The sequence below is a fragment of the Prionailurus viverrinus genome, chromosome E2 (assembly GCF_022837055.1).
Source record: "Prionailurus viverrinus isolate Anna chromosome E2, UM_Priviv_1.0, whole genome shotgun sequence".
NCBI classification, from domain to species: Eukaryota; Metazoa; Chordata; class Mammalia; order Carnivora; family Felidae; genus Prionailurus; species Prionailurus viverrinus.
In genome coordinates, this window is record NC_062575.1 from 54,599,628 (window position 1) to 54,623,280 (window position 23,653).

General features: G+C 55.6%; 1 protein-coding gene across 3 annotated transcripts; it reads left to right on the plus strand.

Annotated features, from left to right (window-relative positions):
* On the plus strand, positions 1-17,104 carry MED25 (mediator complex subunit 25). Of its 3 annotated transcripts, none has more exons than XM_047836263.1 (18): positions 1-217; positions 314-359; positions 551-675; positions 8,012-8,110; positions 8,512-8,632; positions 8,908-9,070; positions 9,196-9,326; positions 9,619-9,706; positions 9,799-9,992; positions 10,412-10,540; positions 10,920-11,005; positions 11,084-11,141; positions 11,247-11,354; positions 11,476-11,664; positions 12,048-12,119; positions 12,252-12,470; positions 12,778-12,958; positions 15,269-17,104. In XM_047836263.1, exons 1-18 carry the CDS (start codon positions 84-86, stop codon positions 15,511-15,513), a joined length of 2,388 nt encoding a protein of 795 aa, XP_047692219.1. In that variant the 5' UTR covers positions 1-83; the 3' UTR covers positions 15,514-17,104. The 3 variants fall into 3 exon arrangements, with proteins under 3 accessions (XP_047692219.1, XP_047692220.1, XP_047692221.1); XM_047836265.1 differs by lacking the exon at positions 15,269-17,104 and adding an exon at positions 13,433-13,564 and having other exon boundaries at positions 2-217; XM_047836264.1 differs by lacking the exon at positions 12,048-12,119.
* Positions 17,105-23,653: the final 6,549 nt, after the last annotated feature.

The window sequence follows — 23,653 nt, forward strand, 5'->3', positions numbered from 1 at the left end:
CGCAGCGCAGGCGCACTTCCGCTCCTCCCGCAGAAGCTGCGGCGGCAGCGGCGGTGGCGGCGGTGGCGGCTGCTGCGCGGGGCATGGTCCCCGGGTCGGAGGGCCCGGCCCGCGCCGGGGGCCTCGTGGCTGACGTGGTGTTTGTGATCGAGGGCACAGCCAACCTGGGGCCTTACTTCGAAGGGCTGCGCAAGCACTACCTGCTTCCGGCCATCGAGTGAGTGCCGTTTCCGCGACTCCAACCCCGCCCTCCGACTTTAGTTCTCCACAGCCTCTTGGCTTGACCCCGACCTTTTACCTCCGACCCTCACAGGTACTTTAATGGTGGTCCTCCTGCTGAGACGGACTTCGGGGGAGACGTGAGTCTTGGGACTCCTGAGTCTGAGGGAGGAGGGCGCCGGGGACCGGACGCCTGAGTCTGAGGAAGGAGGGGGCCGGGGACCGGACTCCTGAGTCTGAGGGAGGAGGGCGCCGGGGCCCCGACTCCTGTGTCTGCGGGAGGTGGGAGGTGGGGTCCCAGATGAAAAGTTTCTCTGTCCTCCTCTCCCAGTATGGGGGGACCCAGTACAGCCTCGTGGTGTTCAACACGGTGGACTGCGCTCCTGAGTCCTACGTACAGTGTCACGCTCCCACCAGCAGCGCCTATGAGTTTGTCACCTGGCTCGATGGCATTAAGTGAGCTTTTTCTTGTGCTTGGGGTGGGGGGGGGGGACCCTGTGAGGGCCCATGAACCGATGGTGGCTTGCCTTGAGCTTCGGGAACCATCCCTTCACACAGGGTGGCCGAACGGTCGGGGAGGGAGTTGTGTCCCTAAGTCACTTCCGTGGTGGGTTCTGTGGGCTCAGCAGTTTTGCCATCCGGTTTGGAAGTAGAGCAACCTTCCCAGTTTAGGAGGCCTGCGGAGGGCCAGCGCCCACCTGTACCCTGTGATTCTCTGCGTGGTTTCTGCTGTGTCTCATCTGTACTCCCGTCTTCCTTTTTTTTCTTTTTTTAAAATTTTTTTAAACATTTATTTATTTTTGGGACAGAGAGAGACAGAGCATGAACAGGGGAGGGGCAGAGAGAGAGGGAGACATAGAATCTGAAACAGGCTCCAGGCTCTGAGCGGTCAGCACAGAGCCCGACGCGGGGCCCGAACTCACAGACCGTGAGATCATGACCTGAGCCGAAGTCGGACGCTTAACCGACTGAGCCACCCAGGCGCCCCCGGTCTTCCTTTTTCAGAGGGCTACCTTGAAGCCTGAGTGCAAGGCCGGTGGGACTAGGCCAGGATATAGACCCCTCTGTGCTTTGGATGGGATTTTGAATGTTCGCATTACAGGCTTTTTCGGGTGCAGACAGCCTGGGGTCACATCACGGATAAACCACAACAGAACTCCGAGATCCAGGAGTCCCTGCTCCCTTTGTGCCTAACGTAGCTTATCTCCTATTTCTTTTTTCTTAATGTTTGTTTATTTATCTTGAGAGAGAGAGAACGAGGAGGGGAGGGGCAGAGAGAGGGAGAGAGAATCTCAAGCAGGCTCCCCACTACCAGCACAGAGCCCGATGTCGGGCTCGAACTCACAAACCGTGAGATCATGACCTGAGCCGAAATCGAGTCCGAAGCCTAACCAACTGAGCCACCCAGAGGGCCCTCTCCTATTTCTCTAAAGGGAAGACGTTAATGGTACTTGTGTTACTTGCTTATCGTATTCCTTATTCTCTGTTGCGTGACAGAGTATTCCAAAACAGCGGTTTGAAACAATAAATGTTGACTATTTGATGCCATTTCTATAAGTAAGGAATTCAGGAGTGGCTTAGCAGGATAGTTCTGGCTCAGGGTCTGATGAGGTTGCAGTCATTTGCAGGACTGGAGGAGCCATTTCAAGGTGGCTCACTGTGTGGCTGCGGCATGCGCTCCCAAAGTGGCAGCTGGCTTATCTCAGACTGAGCAAACACGACAGAACAAAGAGGAAGCTATGAGGGTTTTTATGATCAAGTTTTGGAAGTCACACAGCATTGCTTTTTGTCACGTTCTGTCCAGTTTAGAAGTCAGTCCCGTTCAGTGAGGGGGAGTGTGAAGGGAGGCGAATGCCAAGGGTATGAATACCAGGAGTGGGGGCCACTGAGGGACCTGGCTACCATGCCTTTGTAGGCATTCTCTGGGAATCACATTGACTTGATGACTACTTAAGACAGCACGTGGCACTTAAGTGCTTTGTTAGTTAGTGGTTGCTATTGTTTCCTGTGTCAGTTTCTTGGTTTGTGAATGGATAACGGTGATCCGTATCTTGGTGCTCCTGGGAGGATCCCAGGAGCTAATCTTTTTATTTTCTTATTTATTTTTTATTTTTGAGAGCGAGAGGGAGAGCGGGGTAGGGGCAGAGAGAGAGGGAGACACAGAATCTGAAGCGGGTTCCAGGCTCTGAGCTGTCAGCACGGAGCCCAACGCAGGGCTCGAACTCAGGAATGGTGAGATCGTGACCTGAGCTGAAGTTGGACGCTTAACCGACCGACCGAGTCCCCCAGGGCGCTCCCTGGAGCTAATCTTCATACCGTGCCTTTGTGCTGCCTGGCCCCAGCTCTGATCTGTAGTTAGAGTTCATTAAAGCGCACTGGCTCGTGGCTGCTGTTCTCTTCACATGTCCGTGCAGCAACTGTTTGCAGGGTGCCTGCTTTGTTCCAGGCTGTGTGTGCTGGACTGGGTGCTGCACGTTCACTGGGAAGTTGACACCCAAGTTTGACCCCTCATGGTCATTGGAGTTAGTGGTCCAGACAGAGCAGCATTTCTCAAGCTCAGTACTGTTGATGCGTTAGGTCAAATCATTCATTGTCCTGTGCCCTGCAGGCTGTTCAGTAGCCTCCCCAGCTTCTAGCCACCAGATGCCAGTAGCCACTTCCCAAGCGGTGACCAAAAAATGTCTCCAGGCATTATCAAATGTCCCCTTGGGTCAGGGTCGGGGGGCAAAATCCACTCCAGCTGAGCACTGCTGAGATAGAATGTGGTGAGGCTTGAATAATGTGACATGGGGGTCCTTGAGGCCCAAGTTCATGTCTTGATGTCGCTCAAGTCCCTAGCACCAAGCGCGGGGTCTGGCGCAAAGGAGGTCTAAGGAAAACCGTGCGGAAAGAGTGAATGTGTGAGTGAACGTGCAGAACACGTGTAATGGTCCTTAATGATTCTTCCCGGTGAGCCGTGAGCTGCGGGACTCAACTCAGATGTCCCTTCCCTGATTCTGGCAAGCTGCCAGTTGCTCCCTCCCCTGTCCCGGCCCCACGCCTTTGGAATATGCGTGTCTAGGTCCCTGGTGTTCCCCTGCTTTTTGTTTCCAGCTGGGGCCTGGCACCCAAAAGGCCCCAGGAGACCATGACTGAGTAAATGAATGAGTGAAAGCCATGGGGAAGGTCATCCCCAAGAAACCAAGCCTTCTGGTGGGTGTTTAAGTGTCAGGAAAAGCAGTTAAACCCCCTTATTTAAAACTTTCCGGGGCGCCTGGGTGGCTCAGTCGGTTGAGCGTCCGACTTCGGCTCAGGTCACGATCTCACGGTTCGTGAGTTTGAGCCCCGCGTCGGGCTTTGGGCTGATGGCTCGGAGCCTGGAGCCTGCTTCCGATTCTGTGTCTCCCTCTCTCTCTGCCCCTCCCCCGTTCATGCTCTGTCTCTCTCTGTCCCAAAAATAAATAAACGTTAAAAAAACAAACAAACAAACAAAAAACTTTCCATGGTTGGGCGGGGAGGGGCACCTGGCTCAGTCGGAAGAGCATGCGACTCTTGATCTTGGGGTCGTGAGTTCAGGCCCCACGATGTGTGTGGAGACTAGTTAAACAAGTAAAGACTGAAACGTTGAAAAAACCAAATAAATAAATAGATAAGTCTTTCCAAAGCATCTGGAAGAGAAGAGGGAAGTAGTTTCTGAGCACATTCAGCACATATCCATGCCTCCCCCTTAATCATCTTAGAATACACTGTACTTTTAACCAAGTGAAAAAGCTTTGTATGCCGTGCGCTCACTGTGGAGTCCTCCCAGTCAGCTGATAAACATTTTAAGCCATTATCTACCGTTTTACCAAGTCCTATGTAACCATCTCGCTCTGGTTTCTGTGACGTTTCCGGGAGGTCTGGCACAGAGATCACAGAGAGTCAGCGGGTTTTGTTCCCACTCGGAGAGGAAATCTTACCTTCTCCCAGAATGTCCGCAACTTAAGTTACAAAGCAGGCGATGTGACTTTTGAAACGTCCTTGCTTTGAGAGGATTTATTTCTGCTGTCCCATTTCCTTTCTTTCAAGAGAGGTGGGTTTCCCCCCTCCTCCTCTGCAGCAAGTGACCCAGAATCCAAAGCCATGCATGTAGAAAGAAAAGAGCCCTGAGCGCTTTCTCCCTAGCATCGTGACAGTCTGTTCATGCATGCCCGTGTTCGTTCATTCATGCAATGGATGTTTGTGGAGCAAACTGTCCTAGGCCGTGAGGAGTTGGGGACATGAGACAGGCCAGGTCCTGGCCCTCCAGGAGGGGGTGTTCACGTGGGGTGAGCAGCTGGGTGGGGCAAGCCTGGCTGCTGTTCGCATTCATTCATTTCGGCCAGTACCTCCAAGGACTTACTACCCCGTGAAAGCGGGCGGTGCAGACTCAGGGTGTCACATCAGCAAGGGGCCTGGGAAGCAGTACAAGTCAGTCCACCCGTGACACCAGGGCACTTGTATTTCATCTGATTTCACGGTTCGCATCGTTGAGGGGCTTGTTTGGGATGAAGGCTCGTCGTAAACCTTATGGTATTCAAAACCTGCCTTGCAAGTGGCCAGATTTTATTTCTGCCCCCTCCTCCCCCTCCGTTTTCCAGCATTTCTTGATTCCTGGGCAAAACATTCGTTACATTATCTCTCTGAGCTGGTGACAGCTTACACTCAGGAAGGCAAAAAGCAGGTTTTAGAATCTTGAAGTGATTGGCCAATCACGCTTTCCCTCATAACTTACTTTTTAGGTCAAGGCAAAGTTCACATAACAGAGGTGATTATTCAAAGAAACTTTTTAAATGGATTATTTATTTTTGAGAGTACGCAAGCGGGGTAGGGACAGCGAGAAGGGGACAGAGGCTCCTAAGCGGGCTCCATGCTGACAGCGGGGAGCCCGATGTGGGGCTCGAACCCACAAACTGTGAGATCGTGACCGGAGCCGAAGGCAGATGCTTAACCGACCGAGCCACCCAGGCGCCCCTGGGTGGCTATCTTAAAGTGAACAATTCAGTGGCATTTCGTAAGTTCACACAGTGCAGCCACCACCTCTGTCTGGTCCCCAAGCATTTCTGTGCCCCTAAAAGGAGCCCTGCACGCGGGGCAGCAGTTGCTCGTATCTCCACCCCCACTGCCTTCTGGCCAGGCCCAGCCCAGGGAACTTTTGGCTCAAAAAGACCCGTGAAAATAGTGGTTTGATTTATTTAGGAACAGACAGCGGTGGCAGGTTGGATGTAAGGCTGGTTCATTCATTGGGATCTGCTCCAACTCTGGTCTCGAAAGTTCCTTTGCAGAACAGAGTGTCAGTGGTAAGGAAGAGGAGGGCTGGGAGCTGGGCGGGCGGGGGGGGGGGGGGGGTTGGGGGGGGTAAGGGGCGGGGCAGTGAAGGAAGGCTTCAGGCTCCGAGCACACACGGCGTGGAGGGAGCAGAGGGCAGAAGCCCAAAACTGGAAAGAGAGTCATGCAAGACCCCGGCTAAGGAGCAGGGGGCTCGAGCTGCCATGGCTGTCGGCCTGGCTGCTGGTGCACCACTCACTGGTCCAGGAGGCGTTTTCTGAGGCCCTGTGTGTCTTCAGACACCTTGGGCACGTGCTGAGATGGTTCAGGCCACCCGGTCCACGTCACTGAAGGCCGTCCTGGCTCTGGGTGTGCCACGGATGGAAGCTTTGTCGGTCGCAGTATCCGGTGACGTGGGATATGATTGCGGGGTGGGGCGGCGCTAAAGTCAGGTGGCAGGTGAGTCAGTCTTCCTGGAGGGAGGGGATTCTGGGCTGGAGGCGGAGGGGTCACAGGATAGATAAGCAGGGATTTTCCTCCCGGGCCAGAAGAGGGCTGGCATGTGGTCATGGGGCGGTGGGTAGCACAGGCAGAGGACTGGTTATGTGGCAGATTGCAGAGACCAGGGACACGTGAGACATTCTGGAAGACGTACCCACAGAGGGATGGGGCAGGTAGTTGGGCAGAGTCCGGGGCACAGAGGGCCCCGGATGCCCAGATAAGAGCTTGGCTTTATTCTGGCCTTAATGGACATGGTTGGATCGGTAGCTGTTTGTTTTCAATTTTTTTTTTTTTTTAATTTTAAGTAAACTATGCCACACGTGGAGCTCGAACTCCAGCCCCAAGATCAAGCATTGCATCCTCTACTCATCGAGCCAGCCAGGCCCCCATGGCCATTCAGGGCCCCCCCACCCCATTTTAAAGAGAGAGGGAGAGAGAGAGCACCTGCGTGCACAGAAGAGGGGCAGAGGGAGAGAGAGAGAATCTTAAGCAGGTTCCACACTCAGTGCAGAGCCCGACACAGGACTCCATCCCAAGACCCTGGGATCATGACCTGAACCGAAACCGAGTTGGACTCTCAGGGTCGCCTGGGTGGCTCAGTCGATTTAAGTGTCTGCCTCTTGGTTTTGGCTCAGGTCTTGATCTCACAGTTTGTGAGTTCGAGCCCCGAGTTGGGCTCTGTGCTGACAGTGCAGAGCCTGGTTGGGATTCTCTCTGTCTGCCCTCTCTTCTCTCTCTCTCAAAAATAAACATTAAAAAAAAAAAAAAAAAAAGAGTCTGACACTCAACTGAGCCATCCAGGTGTCCCCCCGACAATTCGTTTTTAACTCATGTTTTCCAATGTCTCCCTCATGTCAGACCCGGGGGGCGGGGGGTAAGAGAGGACTCAGACGTGTGCACGTGTGGCCCCAGTGCGGGGGCCACACAATTCAAGGGGACAGAGCCCTCAAATCTCCCAGAGAGGGGCCCTACCTGCACAAACGTTCCCTGTGGCAGAGTCAGCCTCGCAGCCATGTGACCTGAAGAATCGTGACAACAGCCTCACACAGATAGAGGCCTTCCCTATGCCGTGCCCCACAGGGGATGGGCTCTGGTGACCTGTCTCCATGTCAGATGCAAGAGAAACCCGGGCCTGTGTATTCGTTTCCTGGGGCTGCCATAACGAAGCTGTAGAAATGGGTTGGCTTAGAGCCACAGAAAGGTAGTGACCCACAGTTCAGGAGCCAGAAGTCTGCGATCAGGGTTTGGAGCAGGGCCGTGCTCCCTCTGGAGCCTGTAGGGGAAGATCCTTCCTTGCCTCTTCCAGGGTCTGGTGTCCCCAGGCGGTCCTTGGCTTGTGATTGTGTGACTCCAGTCTCCACGTGGCATTCTCCCCATATGTCTGCGTTGTCTTTCCTCTGAGCATGTCTGTCTCCGTGTCTACATTTCCCTGTTTTGACCATAAGGACGTGGGTCATACCGGATTAGGGCCCACTCTTGGACCTCAGTGTAGTCTGTAACTTCTGTAGACACCCTGTTTCCAAATAAGGGCACATTCTGAGCTACTGGGGTTAGGATTTCCATATCTCTTGTGGAGGGGGACGGACACAGGTCAGCCTTCGATGCTGGGAGGACAGCGGAGGCCCCCGTATTGGGCTGGTGGGGGGCGTGGGCTGGGGCCAGGGCTGGCTTTAAAGAGGGAACGGATGGCCCAGAGGGGAGGTGTGCGGGGATGGGGACACAGTACGGGATCATAGGCCTGGTGTCCGGGGCCTCTCCCCGTTCTGTCCTCTGACAGGGCCTCTTGCGAGAGGGCCTCCCTCACAGGAGATGACGGGCGGCCCCTGTCCTCACTCTCTGGGCCCGGCACTGTGTCAGCACCGGGGATAGAGCAGGGAGTGCAAGTGTCCCTGCGTGGTGGAGTGTGGAGAGGAGGGCGACACGCAGGTGCAGGCTCTCCAGGTGTGGCCTGGGGGCTGGGAGGTGGCAGCCCTGGGGACCGCCGGGCACCCCCACGCCCTGGGGCTGACAGCCTGGCCTCCTGCAGGTTCATGGGCGGGGGAGGTGAGACCTGCAGCCTCATCGCCGAAGGCCTCAGTACCGCCCTGCAGCTATTCGATGACTTCAAGAAGATGCGGGAGCAGATGTGAGTGTGCCCGGCATGTGGGGTCCACGTGGGGCCCAGGTGTCCCTTTCTACCTGGCTGGGAACTCTGGCTCGTGACTCCGCCCACTGCCTCACCCTGGGGGGAGCTGGTGGGCCCTGAGTGCTGAGCGCTGGGGGTGGCAGGCGGGAGGTGGGAGGCGTCCCCTGGCCTATGGCCGGTCTCAGTGTCCTCACTGGGAAGAGCAGCCTGCCGCGGGTCCGTCTCCTGCTCCCCCTGCCAGCCGGGCAACCTAGAGAGAGTCCGAAACCTCTCTGGGCCTCCGTGTTTTCAGCCATAAAGCGGGGCTTTTACTCCCGACTTGCGGCTCTGCCGGTGCCGGGTCTGTCCCTTCTCAGGGCCCCCGTTCTTCCCGGCTCCACATCTTTCCTTATCCCTGGCAGTGGCCAGACACACCGCGTCTGCCTCCTCATCTGTAACTCGCCCCCTTACCTGCTGCCCGCCGTCGAGAGCACCACGTACTCTGGGTACACGACGGAGAGTCTCGTGCAGAAGATCGGGGAGGTGAGGACTCTTGAGTCTGATGGAGGGGCACAGGCTGGAGTCCCAGAGCTGAGGGAGGAGAGCGCCGGGGCCCGGACTCCTGCGTCAGAGTGGCCAGCTCTGCTGACCCCTTTTGGAAGAGCTATAACCCAGAATGCCCTGGGGCAGCACCTCCAGGTCTCGTGGTCACTGGTCTCAGAGCCCGATGGGAACTTGGGTTTAGGGCCCAGCAGGTGCAGTTACCTGGGGGTTGGCCCCCGGGCCCCCACCCTGGCCACTCATCCCTTCTCCTGCAGCAAGGGATCCACTTCTCCATCGTGTCTCCCCGGAAGCTGCCTGCCCTGAGGCTTCTGTTCGAGAAGGCGGCTCCCCCGGCCATGCTGGAGCCGCTGCAGCCACCGACAGATGTGAGCCAGGACCCCCGGCACATGGTGCTGGTGCGGGGGCTGGTGCTGCCGGGTGAGGCCCGGGGGACGGTGGGACGGTGGGGGGCAGCCCCCCACCACGCTCCCTCTGACTTAGATTTCTCTCCCTTCTCTCGAACCCCTTCTCACGGGGCTTGGTCGTCCATCCTTCACTCTCAGTTGGGGGTGGCTCAGCCCCAGGCCCCCTCCAGCCAAAGCAGCCTGTGCCCCTGCCTCCAGCTCCACCCTCAGGCGCCTCGCTGTCAGCAGCCCCCCAGCAGCCTCTGCCCCCGGTCCCCCAGCAGTACCAGGTATGGATGTTGCCAGGAAGGGGACATGCTCCTGGGGCCTAGCGGGAGCCCTGGCCTCTCAGGAGAGACCTAGTAGGATGTTGGGGCTTGTGGGGTGATGGGAGTCTCCACGGGGACACCAGGGTGGGTGGGACTCTCAGGCCGGAGAGTCATGTCCCCGTGGTGTGATGGCAGCCGTGAGCTCCTGCTGCGTTGTAGCCGGCGTAGCTGTGCCTTGTGGGGGCACGGTGACATGACCCCTTGGGGCACCAAGACTGGGGTGCGTGGCCCTCATCACCTTCTCCCCACCCAGGTCCCTGGGAACCTGAGCGCAGCTCAGGTGGCTGCCCAGAATGCGGTGGAAGCCGCCAAGAACCAGAAGGCTGGGCTGGGCCCACGCTGTGAGTCCTGGGGCCGGGCTGCGGGGTGGGCTGGGGTCAGCCAGGCCTCTCTGCACAACGGTCCCCACCTCTTCTCTTGGTCTCTCCCACAGTCTCACCCATTAACCCTCTCCAGCAAGCTGCTCCAGGAGTGGGTCCCCCCTTCAGCCAGGCACCGGCCCCACCACTACCCCCAGGCCCCCCTGGCGCCCCCAAGCCACCCCCTGCTTCCCAGGCCAGCCTGGTCTCCACCGTGGCTCCCGGCCCGGGCCTGGCCCCGCCCGCACAACCTGGGGCACCGTCCATGGTAGGTGCTCGCACGCCTGCCCCACCGCCCTGTTCCTTCCAGCCGCTAACAGAGCAGAGGCCGAGCAGCTCGCCTTCCTGAGGAGGGTGTGAGGGTACACGGGTCTTGTTCTGAGTCTTCGGGTTCACGGGGCTTGTGCCACCGATGACCGAGACTGGAAGGTGTGGGGACGGAATCGTGGGTGGGGCTTTGGCTCCTGGAGGGGGAGAGTGGCTGAGGACTCTAAGGGATATCGGAGTCAGGGCATCATGGGCATTCAGTCCTCAAATCCTACAGAGGTTTATGGTCCTAGGGACCATCGAGTCCTTGAGAAAGGAACCTGCGTTCCGTTCTTCCCGCCGGTCTGTCTGTGCCTCCGGTTGTGCCTCCCGAGAGACCCTCTGATCCTACTCTGTTGTCCTCCCTCCCCCCTCTGGCAGGCGGGCACAGTGGCCCCAGGCGGGGTGAGCGGCCCTTCCCCAGCCCAGCTGGGGGCCCCGGCCCTCGGTGGGCAGCAGTCAGTCTCCAACAAACTCCTGGCCTGGAGCGGGGTCCTTGAGTGGCAGGAGGTGAGTAGCACGAGGAGCCAAGTGGCTTTCGTGGCCCGTTAGGACATGGGACTGGGCCGGGGTCCCTGTGGGGCCGTAGGACTTGTCCTGAGGAGAGAAGCCTGGGACTTTTCACTCAGGGTTTGGGACTAGGGAGGTAGTGAGAACTGTGTCGCAGGTGAAGAACCAAGAAGTCTTAGGTTCAGGGTCGGGACGGATTCAGGAGATCATGGCGTCCAGAGCTTGTGGGATTGGTGGTCTGGAGGAGGGGCCCAGGGCTCGTGGGACTTACACCAGGGGAGCCCATGTGCTCTGGGGCTCCCAGCCTAGGGCAGGAGACATTGAGGGGACTAGGGTTCGGGGCCCCTTTCGCCGTAACACGTGCCACTTTTCCGCTCAGAAGCCCAAACCCGCCTCGGTAGACGCCAACACCAAGCTGACGCGGTCGCTGCCGTGCCAGGTCTACGTGAATCACGGCGAGAACTTGTAGGTGCCTGTGGGGGTGGGGGCTGGGTGGCCCGGGGCGTGCGCCACCCTCCTGACACCTCTCTTGTGCGGCCCCAGGAAGACCGAGCAGTGGCCCCAGAAGCTCATCATGCAGCTCATCCCGCAGCAGCTGCTGGTGAGTGGCTCACGAGAACGCCGCCAGCCCCTGCCCTCGTCCCTTCCCCGTCCCCCGCCGTTCCCTTCCCCACTCAGCGTGCTGGCTGGCCCGTGTCTCCCCCAGACCACCCTGGGCCCTTTGTTCCGGAACTCAAGGATGGTGCAGTTCCATTTCACCAACAAGGACCTGGAATCCCTGAAAGGCCTCTACCGGATCATGGGCAACGGCTTTGTGAGTCTGCGTCTGGGCGGGACCCGGGCACCTGTAGGGCTTCTAGAACCTTGCGGGGCGAGGGGCCACTTCCTCCTGCTCCTCCTTGTGGAGAGGTGACTGCTTCATCGTCCTCCACTAGGCCGGCTGCGTGCACTTCCCCCACACGGCGCCCTGCGAGGTGCGCGTGCTCATGCTCCTGTACTCGTCCAAGAAGAAGATCTTCATGGGCCTCATCCCCTACGACCAGAGCGGCTTTGTCAACGGCATCCGGCAGGTCATTACCAACCACAAGCAGGTCCAGCAGCAGAAACTGGAACAGCAGCGCGGGGTGAGTGACCCTGGCCCCCGGCACCCCCCCCCCCTCCATGGCTGCCTGCCCCCCTTGAGTGTCCGGCCAGACCCCCGGCATCCCTCCTGGGCTCCACTGCCAGTGCCCACTGTCCTCCAAGACACGGCCGCCTGAGTTCAGTTCCATCCCCACGGTTTCATGTGATCTTTGTACCATTTTCCGTGTCTGCGTCAAATCTCTGAGGCCACCCCCTCTCGGGGACTGGGGAGAGTAAGGTTTAGTTCCCAGACCACCCACTCCCAAAGAACGTTCCTAGCTCCTCACAGGTTCCCCTTCAGGGCTCACAATGCTCCTCCCCACCCCAGATGCGGAACCCCCCCACTCCCACCCCCAGTCACTGACCTGCTCCCTGTCCCACACAGATGGGGGCACAGCAGGCACCCCCCGGGCTGGGCCCCATTCTGGAGGACCAGGCGAGACCCTCACAGAATCTGGTGAGGAGAGGGCTGATGGGGTCAGGGCCAGGGAGGGGAGACCCCAAAGGACACTGTCATCTTGACCTGACCTCGGAGGCCAAGGAGCGTGGGGAATCTGCCTCGTCCCTCACCCCCATCTCTTCCCACCAGCTCCAGCTCCGCCCACCACAGCCCCAGCCTCAGGGCACCGTGGGGGCCTCTGCGGCCTCGGGACAGCCCCAGCCCCAGGGTGCTGCCCAGGCCCCCCCGGGTGCCCCCCAAGGCCCTCCTGGAGCAGCCCCCGGCCCCCCCCCTCCTGGACCCATCCTTCGGCCTCAGAACCCTGGGGCCAACCCCCAACTGCGGAGTCTTCTCCTCAACCCACCGCCGGTGAGATTTAGGGGTGGGGGGCAGATGGGAGCCACAGGGCCTAGGCCCTGGGCCCTGATGTTTCTGGTCCTTTTGTTTGGGAGGAAGGAGGTTGGCTATGATCAGAGGGTATGAACAGGCCCCAGGCAGGCCGGCTCTTCTGTGTGTCTTACATGGGCTTCTTTTAAGATTCCTTTGAAGAAAGACCACCCCTGACCCCCAACCACTGGATGAGATGTTCTCTGGGCAACTTCTGTGCTAGAGGCTGCTTGGTGGGGCGGGGGGCTCTCTGCTGGGGTCTTCTGAGCCACTTTCTTTGATCTCCCAGCCCCAGACTGGCGTGCCCCCACCCCAAGCCTCCCTCCACCATCTCCAGCCACCAGGGGCTCCTGCACTGCTGCCCCCACCACACCAGGGCCTGGGGCAGCCCCAGCTGGGGCCCCCCCTCCTGCACCCACCACCCGCCCAGTCCTGGCCCGCACAGCTTCCCCCAAGAGCTCCATTGCCAGGTAAGGAGGTCCCTGGGGAGGGCAGGGGTCTGGACCAGGTATCCCAGCAGCCCCTGGCTAGAGCCTCAAGACCAAGGGCTCCTGGGAAGTGAAGTCCTGGATTCAAGAATGGAAGCTGGTTCCCCTTGGTTCTTGGGAGGCTCTGAGGGCTTCTGGAGAATACAGCCCAGGGGATCAAGACCTAGTGGGACAAGAGCTCTTTCCGTGATTCCTTTCCTGCGTGTCCTGGGGCTGAAGGGAAGCGTAGTCTTAGGGCCAGAGAAGTATTTGGGGGGATGGCCTTGTAAAGGCTCATGGGAATCAGTACATTTGTGCCCTGACGGGGCCAGAAGGTGCCTCTGATGGGTCCCCCTGGGGCTTCCTAGAAAAGTCATTACCTTGGGCTCCTAGAGGAAGAGGGAGGAAGCAGGCCCAGGGCCCTTCAGGGCCCCAGGGACTACTGGGAGATGCAGTCCCTTCCCCACTGCCCCCCAGGTCAGATGCTGCTGAGCGGGGGTCCCCGGGGCCCGGTTCCTCAGCCGGGCCTGCAGCCCAGCGTCATGGAGGACGACATCCTCATGGATCTCATCTGAACCCCCGACACCCAATAAAGTTCCTTTTAACACACGCCCCGGCTCCCGTCACTGACGTCCCCCAGGACTGGGCAGGAGGACACCTGGGGGGAGACCTCTCTGTCCTTGTTCTCGCTTCAGCAGATGTCCCTGAGGTTCCGGGCTGGTGACGCCAGGGCCTCAGCAGTGAGTCAGGCAGTCTGGTGCAGCCTGGCTTGGGGGGGACACGGAGGCAGGCAGGCACAGCTCACAGGACTGTGTGCCCTCGTGGAGGTAGGGCGGGGACTGTGTGGGCCCGGAAGAGGCCTCTGAGCTGGCCGGGCTCAGCAGTCTTGGGAGAGAAGCAGGAGTCAATGAGGCTGGGGAGGAAGGAGGCCAATGGTGATCGAGGTGCGGGGACAGTGGGAAAGCAGGAGAAAGCTTGGGATGTTCAGAGACACGAGTCCGGCCTGAGGAAGGAAGGGCCTAGAGAGGTGGGCAGGTGCCGGGTTGGGAGGAGGCCCAGGCTCCACATGGGGTGACTCGAGGTTTGTCCTGGGGACTCAGAAGAGCCACGGGAGGCCACATGCAGGGAGCAGGCCGGGGTCAGCCCACTGTGAGAAAGGGCCTCTGGGTTGTGGAGTGTGACAGGGCAATCAATACCAGGCCAGGAACGCAGGGAGGAGGCTAGGGTAGTGGCCTCAGGGGGAGAGAGGCCAGTGGAGGGGCTGGGACCGAGTCAGAGGGCCAGCAGGGTGAGTCGGGACTGGCACACCATGTGAAGGAAGTAGGGGTGAAGGGGTGGTGGAGTGGGCTTCTGGCCCGGGGGTGCCGTTAGATGGGGGAGCCTCCCTGAGTGAGGGAAGCGGGAGGAACCAGTAGTGAGCGCTGACGGGTCCAGGGAATGTCCAAGGCACAGGTGACGTGTTGGGAGTTCAGGATGTGTTCTTAGGGGACGGTGTATGTTTGATTGTTGAAGCCACAGGAGCGGACAGGGTCACATATGAGGAGAGGGCCAGCCCCGGGTCCCAGTTAGAGCCTGACCTCCCAGGGCTTTAGACGGGGTGGACGGTGCCTGTCCCGGAGAGGGAAAGCGTGGCAGGGTACAGGTTTGGAATGTGGCGAGGCAAGAGCCCTAAAGAGCGTCCTCAGGCGCCCAGGGGCAGCTGGGTACAGACACGATCTGGAGTACGAGGGTGGCCCGGCATGGAGGCAGAGAGTTCACGGCCTGTTGTCAGACTCTAGACTAGCATTGCTCAGAACGTGGTCCGTGCCTGGACCACCAGCATCCGTGTGGTTTGGGACGCTGGTGAACATCAGATTCCTGGGCCCTGTCCTAGGAGAGAGGTTGCGATCTGGTGGCCCATGGGCCACTCTGCAGATGAGTTTTGTTTGGCCTTCCCTGTGTTAGCATACGTAGCATTTTTTTCCTAACGAGTTAGTTGTAAAAATCGGGATAATTCACACACACACACACACACACACACACACACACTCAAACACACACACTCACACACACAATCTACAGCCTTGGCTCCTCTCGACAAGTCAGAAGTTCTGGCACCTCGGGCCCGCCCTCCTGCCTAGCAACAACGGGCTGGAGCTGCCCCCATCAATGGGGCGTGTGCTCTCTGGTTCGCCACAGTCCCCACCACTCCTGTTTGGCTCCCACCGCGAGGCAGAGGGTCATTCGTTGCCTTTGGGCTTGCGCTGTGGTTGTTCCCGGGGTAGTGATCAGAGGAGAGTGAAACCTTTCTTGTACCCATGTCTCTATCAAAAGTGGCAAAACGAAAGAGAGACCGAGAGGGCCACGTGTTTCGAGAAAAATGGGAGCGAGCCTATTTCTTTGTGGAAGTGAAGAGTATGCCTATGTGCTTAATATGCAAAAAAATCGTATCTGTGTTGAAAGAATACAACCTGAGACGTCATTACGAATCCAAGCACAGTAAGAGCTTCGACCAGTACACGGAACAGACGCGAGACGCGATACTCAATGAACTGAAAAAGGGCCTCAAACGTCAGTAGGGTTTGCTTCAGAAAGAAAGCAGGTCATAGACGTGGCGTGGCCGCGAGACGCAGTTCCAGAGTAGCGAGAAAAGAACTTCCCCGGGCATTATAAACTCCACAGACGGCGAGTTTATAAAGGAGCGGGATGACGCATCCCGGACAGAAACACACGCCAGTCGAGACTGTCGCTTCAGCCAAACGGACATTTGTGTCACACCGTGAGTCGAAGATAAACCAGAGGATTTCCAAGTCCGGTCGCTTGAAAGAGTCCGATCATTTGTGGCCTTTTCTGTCGTCGCTCACGAACTATTACTGCCAGCCGGTTAGCTTTATTTATTTGTGGTGTTGAGGATTTTGACGTGACCGAAGGAGCCTGTGACACGGTGCCGAGGCAGGCCCGGCACTGGGAGCTGAGCTATTTTTTATGCACCGAGAGAAATGACGAGCCTCGCGTAGACTGGCGAGAGTTCCTAAGCGTGGCGGCAGACAGGTGCGGTAACCTAATGACCTGTGTCCCGGGGAGGGGGTGGGCATTGTCAGGACTCCTCAGTCCCAGGGGCAACATCTGGCCAGGACGCAAGCCGGCTCGTTGCCTCAATTGCCAGGAATCGAGTCGCGTTCAGAAAGTACCCGGAACACACGGTGGACGTCCTCGACACGACACCTGACCTTTAACCGTGGGCAGGTCGAATGTGAACTTGATTGATGTATTTTCCAGAAGCACTGTGACTTGGTCGTCACGTGATGGTGTGGAAGGAACCTGAACAGTTGAAATCTGTCCCCTGGGTTCCTTTCCAATGAAGCGAAGGCCACACCCCCTGAGAAGGTCGGTCAAAGACTTCCGGTGGAGGTCACAACCCCTCTGAACACTGTTTCTCTGCAAAGATGTTCACAAACAGCTACTTGAATGTATGATCGTGTTTGTCCCGTCCCGGCAAAGATGGGGAAGCCGTCGGCAAGGAGTATTTTCCTTTGCCATGGTTGGGTTTCCAGAAACGAAAGACACGGCCTGGACCGCATTCACCCAGACTGTGGGCTTCAAGACCAAATTCCCCTAAAGGCTCTCTGCATCCAGACTTTGTGAAAAGGAACTAACACTGCGCGGTTGGCCTTTGCGGGTTGCTGTCGATCGTGTGAGTGCAGACCCGAGCAGTTACTGAACCACAGTGCAATAGGGTGCTGGTTTCCTAGATGTGATTCTGGTGAAGATCACAGCCGTACAACTCTCCCCAGTAGTTGTTTTGAGTCTCTGTGTCTGGAAGTACCCACGCCTGCGAACGGCTGTTTTCCGTTACAAAACTGAATCAAACGAAATACCGTTCCCAGTTCAGGATTCAGGGTAGAATTCTAAACTGCCCGTCCCGTCCCACCGTGACATCCAAAGGCCCGACGTTGACCTCTCGGTGCGGAAGGGATGATGTCGGCCTTTGGCTTCAAATCAAAGGAGCAACAGAAGTAACGAAAGAGAAAATTTTAATAATTAAATATTTCTATTTTTCAATCTGTATTTTTTCAATTTTGAATTTGAAATATGAACGCCAGTATCACACATGTTTGTATTGTGTTCCGTGCATTCGCCATCGTTCAGTAAAGATACAATTTGACGATATCTCTGGCCGTCGACTTTTGTCATGCCTGGCTAGTTCACTCATTTATGTGGCCCGCCTGGCCCCCGTAGGCATTTGAGTTGACCGTCCTGCCCTGGCTCTGCTGAGTGGAATCTGGGGGAGGGAGGGAGGCTGGGAATCAGCCACCTTTGAACGAGCTCCCTGGGTGACGGTCCTGCAGACGAAAGGTGGAGTGGGAGACGCCGGTGGTAGTTGAAGGACAAGCGGGTGACGTTTCCCAGGCAGCGTGTGTAGCAGGGGCTTTTGAAAACTCAGATGGCTTCAGGGACCAGGCAGGTGATGGAAATGCGTGAAGCGGACGGGTGGCAGACAATAGGGAGTGACGGGGACCGTGGCGAACTTGTCGAGTGCTTGCCCCACCTAACGGCACTCAAATTGCAACCAAAAACACTGTGAGGACCAAACAAAATCCGCTTGTGGGTCTGACGAGGCCACCGGGCCGCCATTTTGCGACCTCTGGAAGAAGGAGAAGACACGGGGACAAGGACAGCCCTGGGACAGAGCCACATGTCAGGTTGGGCAGGGAGCCAGGAGGCAGGAGGACGAGGCGAGTGTCGTGGAAGCAGAGTGTTTCCAGGAGGGCGCGATCACCACGTTGGCCGCAGAGAGACCAGGAGGGAGCAGCCGGCGCTGTTTCCACCTGGCCATGAATAGCCCTGCAGGTTGGGGTCCGGGAGAAACTGATCGAAGAGAAACGTTTCCGGTCGCTCGTTTGTCTGTGTCTGGCCAGCGAGGGCCTCTCGACCTCAACACCCGGGGACGCGAGCCAAAGGGACCGTCCTGACGTATTCACGGGTGCGTGTTCCCCAGGTGAGGCAGAGGAAAGCCCAGGGTTGCTAGAATGTCCCGGGAGAGAACGTTTAGACACCTAGGGCTCACCTGCTCACCTCACGGTCCGTACAGGGAAAGGCGGTCGGCTAAGTGCTTAAGCGCCCTAGAGCCAGCCATCACCAGTAACGAGTCTTTGGGGAAAGGTTTTCTCTGAGCGCAGGGTAGTATCGAGGCTACTTTGTAGAAGGAAATGGTGGAAAACCTTAGAGTAACAGGGTCTAAACGCCAGCTTCTGCATCGATGAGCTCTGTGGCTTTGGGTAGGTCCCCACGCCTCTCTGAGCCTCAGTTTTCCCTTTGTCAAATAGCGGCTTCCCCACAGGATCGAGCATGAGACAGACTCAGCACAGTCCTCCCCACAGGAAAGCTGCTCTTAGCTTCTGTTGTCCTCACTGGCCAAATGCGCTTTGTTTTGCTTCTTAGGTTTATTTATTTCTGAGAGAAAGTGTGTGCACACGCGTGTGTGCAAGCGGGGGAGGGGCAGAGAGAGAGGAGACAGAGAATCCCAAGCGGACTCCATGCGGTCAGCTCAGGGCCCGATACGGGGCTTGATCTCACGAACCATGAGATCGTGACCCGATCCGAAATCAAGAGTGGGATGCCTAACCGACAGAGCCACCCAGGCGCCCGCAAGTGCACTCTTAAGGCAAGTGTAGCAGGCCAACCTGTTTCTAACGGTTTCTGCCAACTTGTCAGAATCCCCAGAGCATCCGTGACCGTCAGAACTGGATGAGTGACTAGTTGGAAGCATTTCATTTTTGATCAGTTTGCTTTTGGACCGTTGCATCTAGAGCTGGAAGTAGGAAATTCCCGAGAATTCGCCCGATGGTAGAACATAACTTTAGAAAAAAAAGGAGGGCAAAAAACGCTTAAACACCAACACATGAATAGTTGTGAACCTGTCTTGGGTGAGAGAAAATGCCCAGCTGACAGGAAGACCATGAGAAAAAGGAGACCTTCTAGAAAGGATCTATTTGTCTCAAGGTACACCAAACTCACTAATACATATTTTTCCACCATCTTGGGTTTTTTTTTAATTAACCTTAAAAATATATTGATGCCACACACGATTACAGTTTCATAAAGCTACAAAGGCACTGAAGCGTGTCGCATAAAAAGTTCCCTTTCATACCTCTTCTCCCCTCTCACCCCGAACACACACACTGAGCAAACCACTTTCTTCCCTAGAGGCAGACGTACCAGTTCGGTGTTGGGTTTCCATGCATTGGGTCGTAGAGACGTTTATAGTTTCTTAAATGTTTTACATTCGTGGGCTCAGTTTGTCTTGGGTTTGTTTGTTTGTTTTGTTTTGTTTTCCCAATCAAGTAGTGGCCTTCTGTCCGCATCATTCATGACACTTGGCTCTGTTAAATGGCCAAGTCCGCACGCCATCTGGTCTGTGCACACTGTCGATGTGTGACAACCCCCACCACCCAGTGACTTAAATAGCAAGGATTTGCCTCACAGTTGCCCTGGGTCAGGAATCCAGACAGCAGAGCTCCTGCCCCCGGTTCAAGGTCTGTCCAGGTTGCGGTCAAGCTGTGGGCCAGGGCTGCGGTCTCATCCGTAGGCTCCACTGGGGAAGGGCCCACTTCCTGGCTCGTTCTGTGCTTGTGGGCGGGTTTCAGTGCCTCACAGGTGAAGGCCTCTTCATAGCGCAGCTCACGGCATGGCTGGCGGCCTCTCTGGAAGTGAGCGAGCACCCAAGATGGAAGGGAAGCCAGCGTCTTTTTGTAACCCAATCGTGGGAGCGATATCCCCATCACTCTTGCCGTGTTTTGTGCGTCACGACCACTCAGTAGGCCCAGCCCACACTGAAGCATAATAATGAGAATGTGATACCGCGAGGTGTGGGGGGTATGGGGGCCAGGTTTGAAGCTGTTTGCCACACTGTGGGTGGCAGTTGGCTAGCTGTGCAGTTTCACTTAAAAACGCTGCGGAGAATGCGTGTGCACATACTTTCGTGTCTACTTTTGCTCCCTTGTGCCGGCATTCCTGTGGGAAACACTCCTAACAGCAAAAGTTCAAAATCGAGTAGTGTGCTGGTTTTCGTTTCTACTTATTTGACTTTGCAAAAATTGAATTTATTTTTTGTGTTTATAAAACCTCCATATGGTTCACACTTTAAGAGGTTCAAGAGTTAACCCAATGCATGGTCTCTCCCAGCTCCCCCTGGAGATCAATGAGCAAGATTGATTTTATTTATTTATTTATTTATCTATTTATTTATTTATTTATATTCATTGATTGAGTGTAGGCTCCATCCCCAGCATAGGACTTGAACTCATGACCTTGAGATTAGGAGTCACACCAGGTGCCCCTCAATTGCCATGTTTCTTATGTATCCTTTAAAGATCTATACAGGCAGGTGGAAGCAAACAGAAACATTCATTTTCTGGCTCTGCTGTCCAGTGGCAAGCCCGTTTATATTTCTAAAACAGCTTTACTGGGGTGTAATTGATAAACAAAACCTGGCACATATTTAATGTGTACACTTTGATGAGTTTGGACATATGCGTACACCCATAAAGTCATTCCTGCAATCAAGATAGACCTCTGTCACCTCCAAAAGTTTCCTTGTGTCCCTTTGTGTGTGTGTGTGTGTGTATGTGTGTATGTGTGTGTGTGTGTCTATGTGGTAAGGACACTTAACATGAGTCTGCCCTTTTCCTAAACTTCAGCACCCAGTAGAGGATTGCTAACTGTCAGCAATGTGTCCTACAGCAGATGTCTAGAACTTAGATTTAGCCTATTTTATTCTGTAGATTCCTTATTCATCTGACAAGGCATCTTGTGGTTTATACCAGGGCAAAAAGCCCTCTGTTCTTTTTCATGGCTCCAGAGTATTCCCTTGTGTGAACGTCACCGTTTTTTATTATTTATTTACTTGTTTATTTATTTTTAAGTCTTTATTTATTTTGAGAGCGTGCAAGCGGGGGAAGGGCAGGGAGAGGGGAGGAATCTGAGGCAGGATCCGCGCTGTCATTGCAGAGCCCAGTGAGGGGCTCGAACTCACGGACTGTGAGGTCATCATGACCTGATCCCAAGTCCAGAGTCAGGCGCTTAACCTACTGAGCCACCCAGGCGCCCCTGAATGCCACCGTGTTTTACACCCCCCACTGTTAGTCATAGAGGATGCTTCTGGACTTTTGGAGTGCCCACTTTAAACTGAGACAGAACTGCCAAATCGCCCCCTCCAAAAATATCTGCTTTCTCAGTAATTTGCCGGTATAGGTCTCACCGCATCAGAAGAGGCTGGGTGGGACACAGTCCTCTCCGTGTGAGGAAGAGCTCTTGGAGCGTTTGCAACTGGTGGTGGCTGGAGGCAGATGTGAGAAGTGCTGTGGTAACTGGGATGGGAAGGCCCCATCTTGAGTTGATAGCCGTGGTGTGCCTTGAGCAGGAGGGACAGGAAAGTGAGGCATTCACGCCTGATGCCCCTCATTTTTTCCATCAAGTGAGTCAAGGGCTTCTGCTGAGGTTAATCAAGAACCCCTCCTCAAGACCACCCCCCTTGGCCTGTCCTCAGCCATGATCTCAGGCTCTTGCCTCCTAATCCTTGGTTTCCCTACCTATAGAGTGAGGACAAGATTGCCAACCTCATGGTGTGAGTTTAAAAAGGAAGTAGTAAGTGTAGTGTCCAGGAAATATTATCTATCATTATTGCTTTCCCAAGAATGGTATTCTTTTTAAGTTTATTATTTTGAGACAGAGACAGCAGGAGTGGGGGAGGGACAGAGAGGGGGAGAGAGGGAGCGAGCAAGAATCCTAAGCAAGCTCCACACTGTCAGCACAGAGCTTGATGCGGGGCTTGAACTCATGAACTGTGAGATCATGACCTGAGCCGAAACCAAGAGTCAGATGCTTAGCCAACTGAGCCACCAAGGCGCCCCTAGAATGGTGTGTGTGTGTGTGTGTGTGTGTGTAATGGTATGTATATGTATATATATACTATATATATATATATATATATATATATAGTGTGTGTGTGTGTGTGTGTATATATATATATTTATTTATTATTATTATTATTTTTTTAATTAAGTGATCCAGTCTGGCATCAGCTCTTGACATCCAATCTGACCCACTCTGCTGTACAGGCTACTGCTGAGCCCCTAGAGGAACCTTCTAGACGTTCTGGTTGACACTGGAGGTCATAAATTTGCAGTTCATGTGTTTGAAAAATATTGATTGGTTGCCTGCTAGAGGCCAGGGCTGTGGCCGTGAAAAGATGGCTGTGGTTCTGCCCTTCCATGGTTGGCAGGAAGTGACCAGGTTGCTTGCTTTGAAGGTTCTCTCGTATCTGTCAGGGGAAGCTCTGATAAACTGACCTTGAAGGACCCTCGTGAGAAATAACCCCCCGCCACCACCCGGAGTCTAATGTGGATCAAGCTGTTCCCCCTGGTGGCTGTCCTCCAAGAGTGACTCAGGGGTCCCGTTGCTTTCATTCAATAGCCAACCCCTCCATTTTGAGGTCCTTGGTCTCCAACAGTGGGGGTAGAGCATGGGCATGGAGAGGACTGGGCGCACAGGCTTTTACCTGCCTGTGACCAGAGGTGGTGCTCGCGACATCGTGGTGCTCGCGACATCGTGGTGCTCACGTTTATGTTTCCACTGGTGAGGATGAAATCACCCCCATCTACTACGGGGGAAGCTGGGACACGGGGTTTTCTGGTGTGCCCTGAAAGGGAGAATGGGGTGTCAAACACATCACCCCACTTCTGTAGAGGTGTAGAGGCGGAGGGCATTCTGGGGGTGCATGAGCATTTGGACGTAGAGAACTCTGTCGGGCTTTTGGGACATCGCTGTGAGTAAGTGACACGTGATGGGATGCTTGTCCTTACAAACCTCCCAAGCTGATGTGGGCCCACAGATAATTAGAAATCATGATGAGAAAGCTTAAGGAAGCTTATATAGAGCCTGAGACGCATGTATCCGGCAGACCGTGTTTTGTTTTTTTTTTTTTAACGTAATTTTGTAATAACAAAACAAACTTCAAGACAGAGATCACTTTGCTCACCTTTTGTTGTATAAGGCATTGTTGTTTGTCCATGTTGCCTTTGTGTCCTTGTCTTTGTCACCTACACATCCAACCCGAAGGTACTCCCAATCTGCCGTTTTAGTAAACTCAATCATGTTGGTTAAACGGGATTATTTAAAAAGGACATTCATATGTCAGGATAGACTGGGTTTGGCTGCATGAACAACTTCCAAATTGCAGCGACTTGAAATAACAGAGGTGGGTTTTCTCACTCCTGCTACATAGAGGGTCAGCTTGGTGATGCTGATACATCTGGAACATTGCCAGCAGCACAGGAAAGGCTTAGAGAGCTTTCGTAGTGCGCTGGTAATGAAATGCTCGACTGAAGGCACGTGTCATTTTCCTCGTATCTCATTGGCCAGAACTAGTCACATGACCCCACTCGACCATAATGGGGTCAGCAGGTGCAATCATCTTTTTAGGTTTGCTTAGAGAGAGAGCGAGAGCGAGAGAGCGCCAGTGTGGGAAGGGCAGGGAGAGAGGGGGACAGAGGATCTGAAGCAGGCTCTGCGCTGACAGCAGAGAACCCGATGGGGGGCTCGAACTCGCAAAACCGAGAGATCATGACCTGAGCCAGAGATCCACACTTACCCGACTGAACCACCCAGGAGCCCCAACAAGTGCGATCCTTTTCATTGGGGGGGCAAATGGAGTTAGAA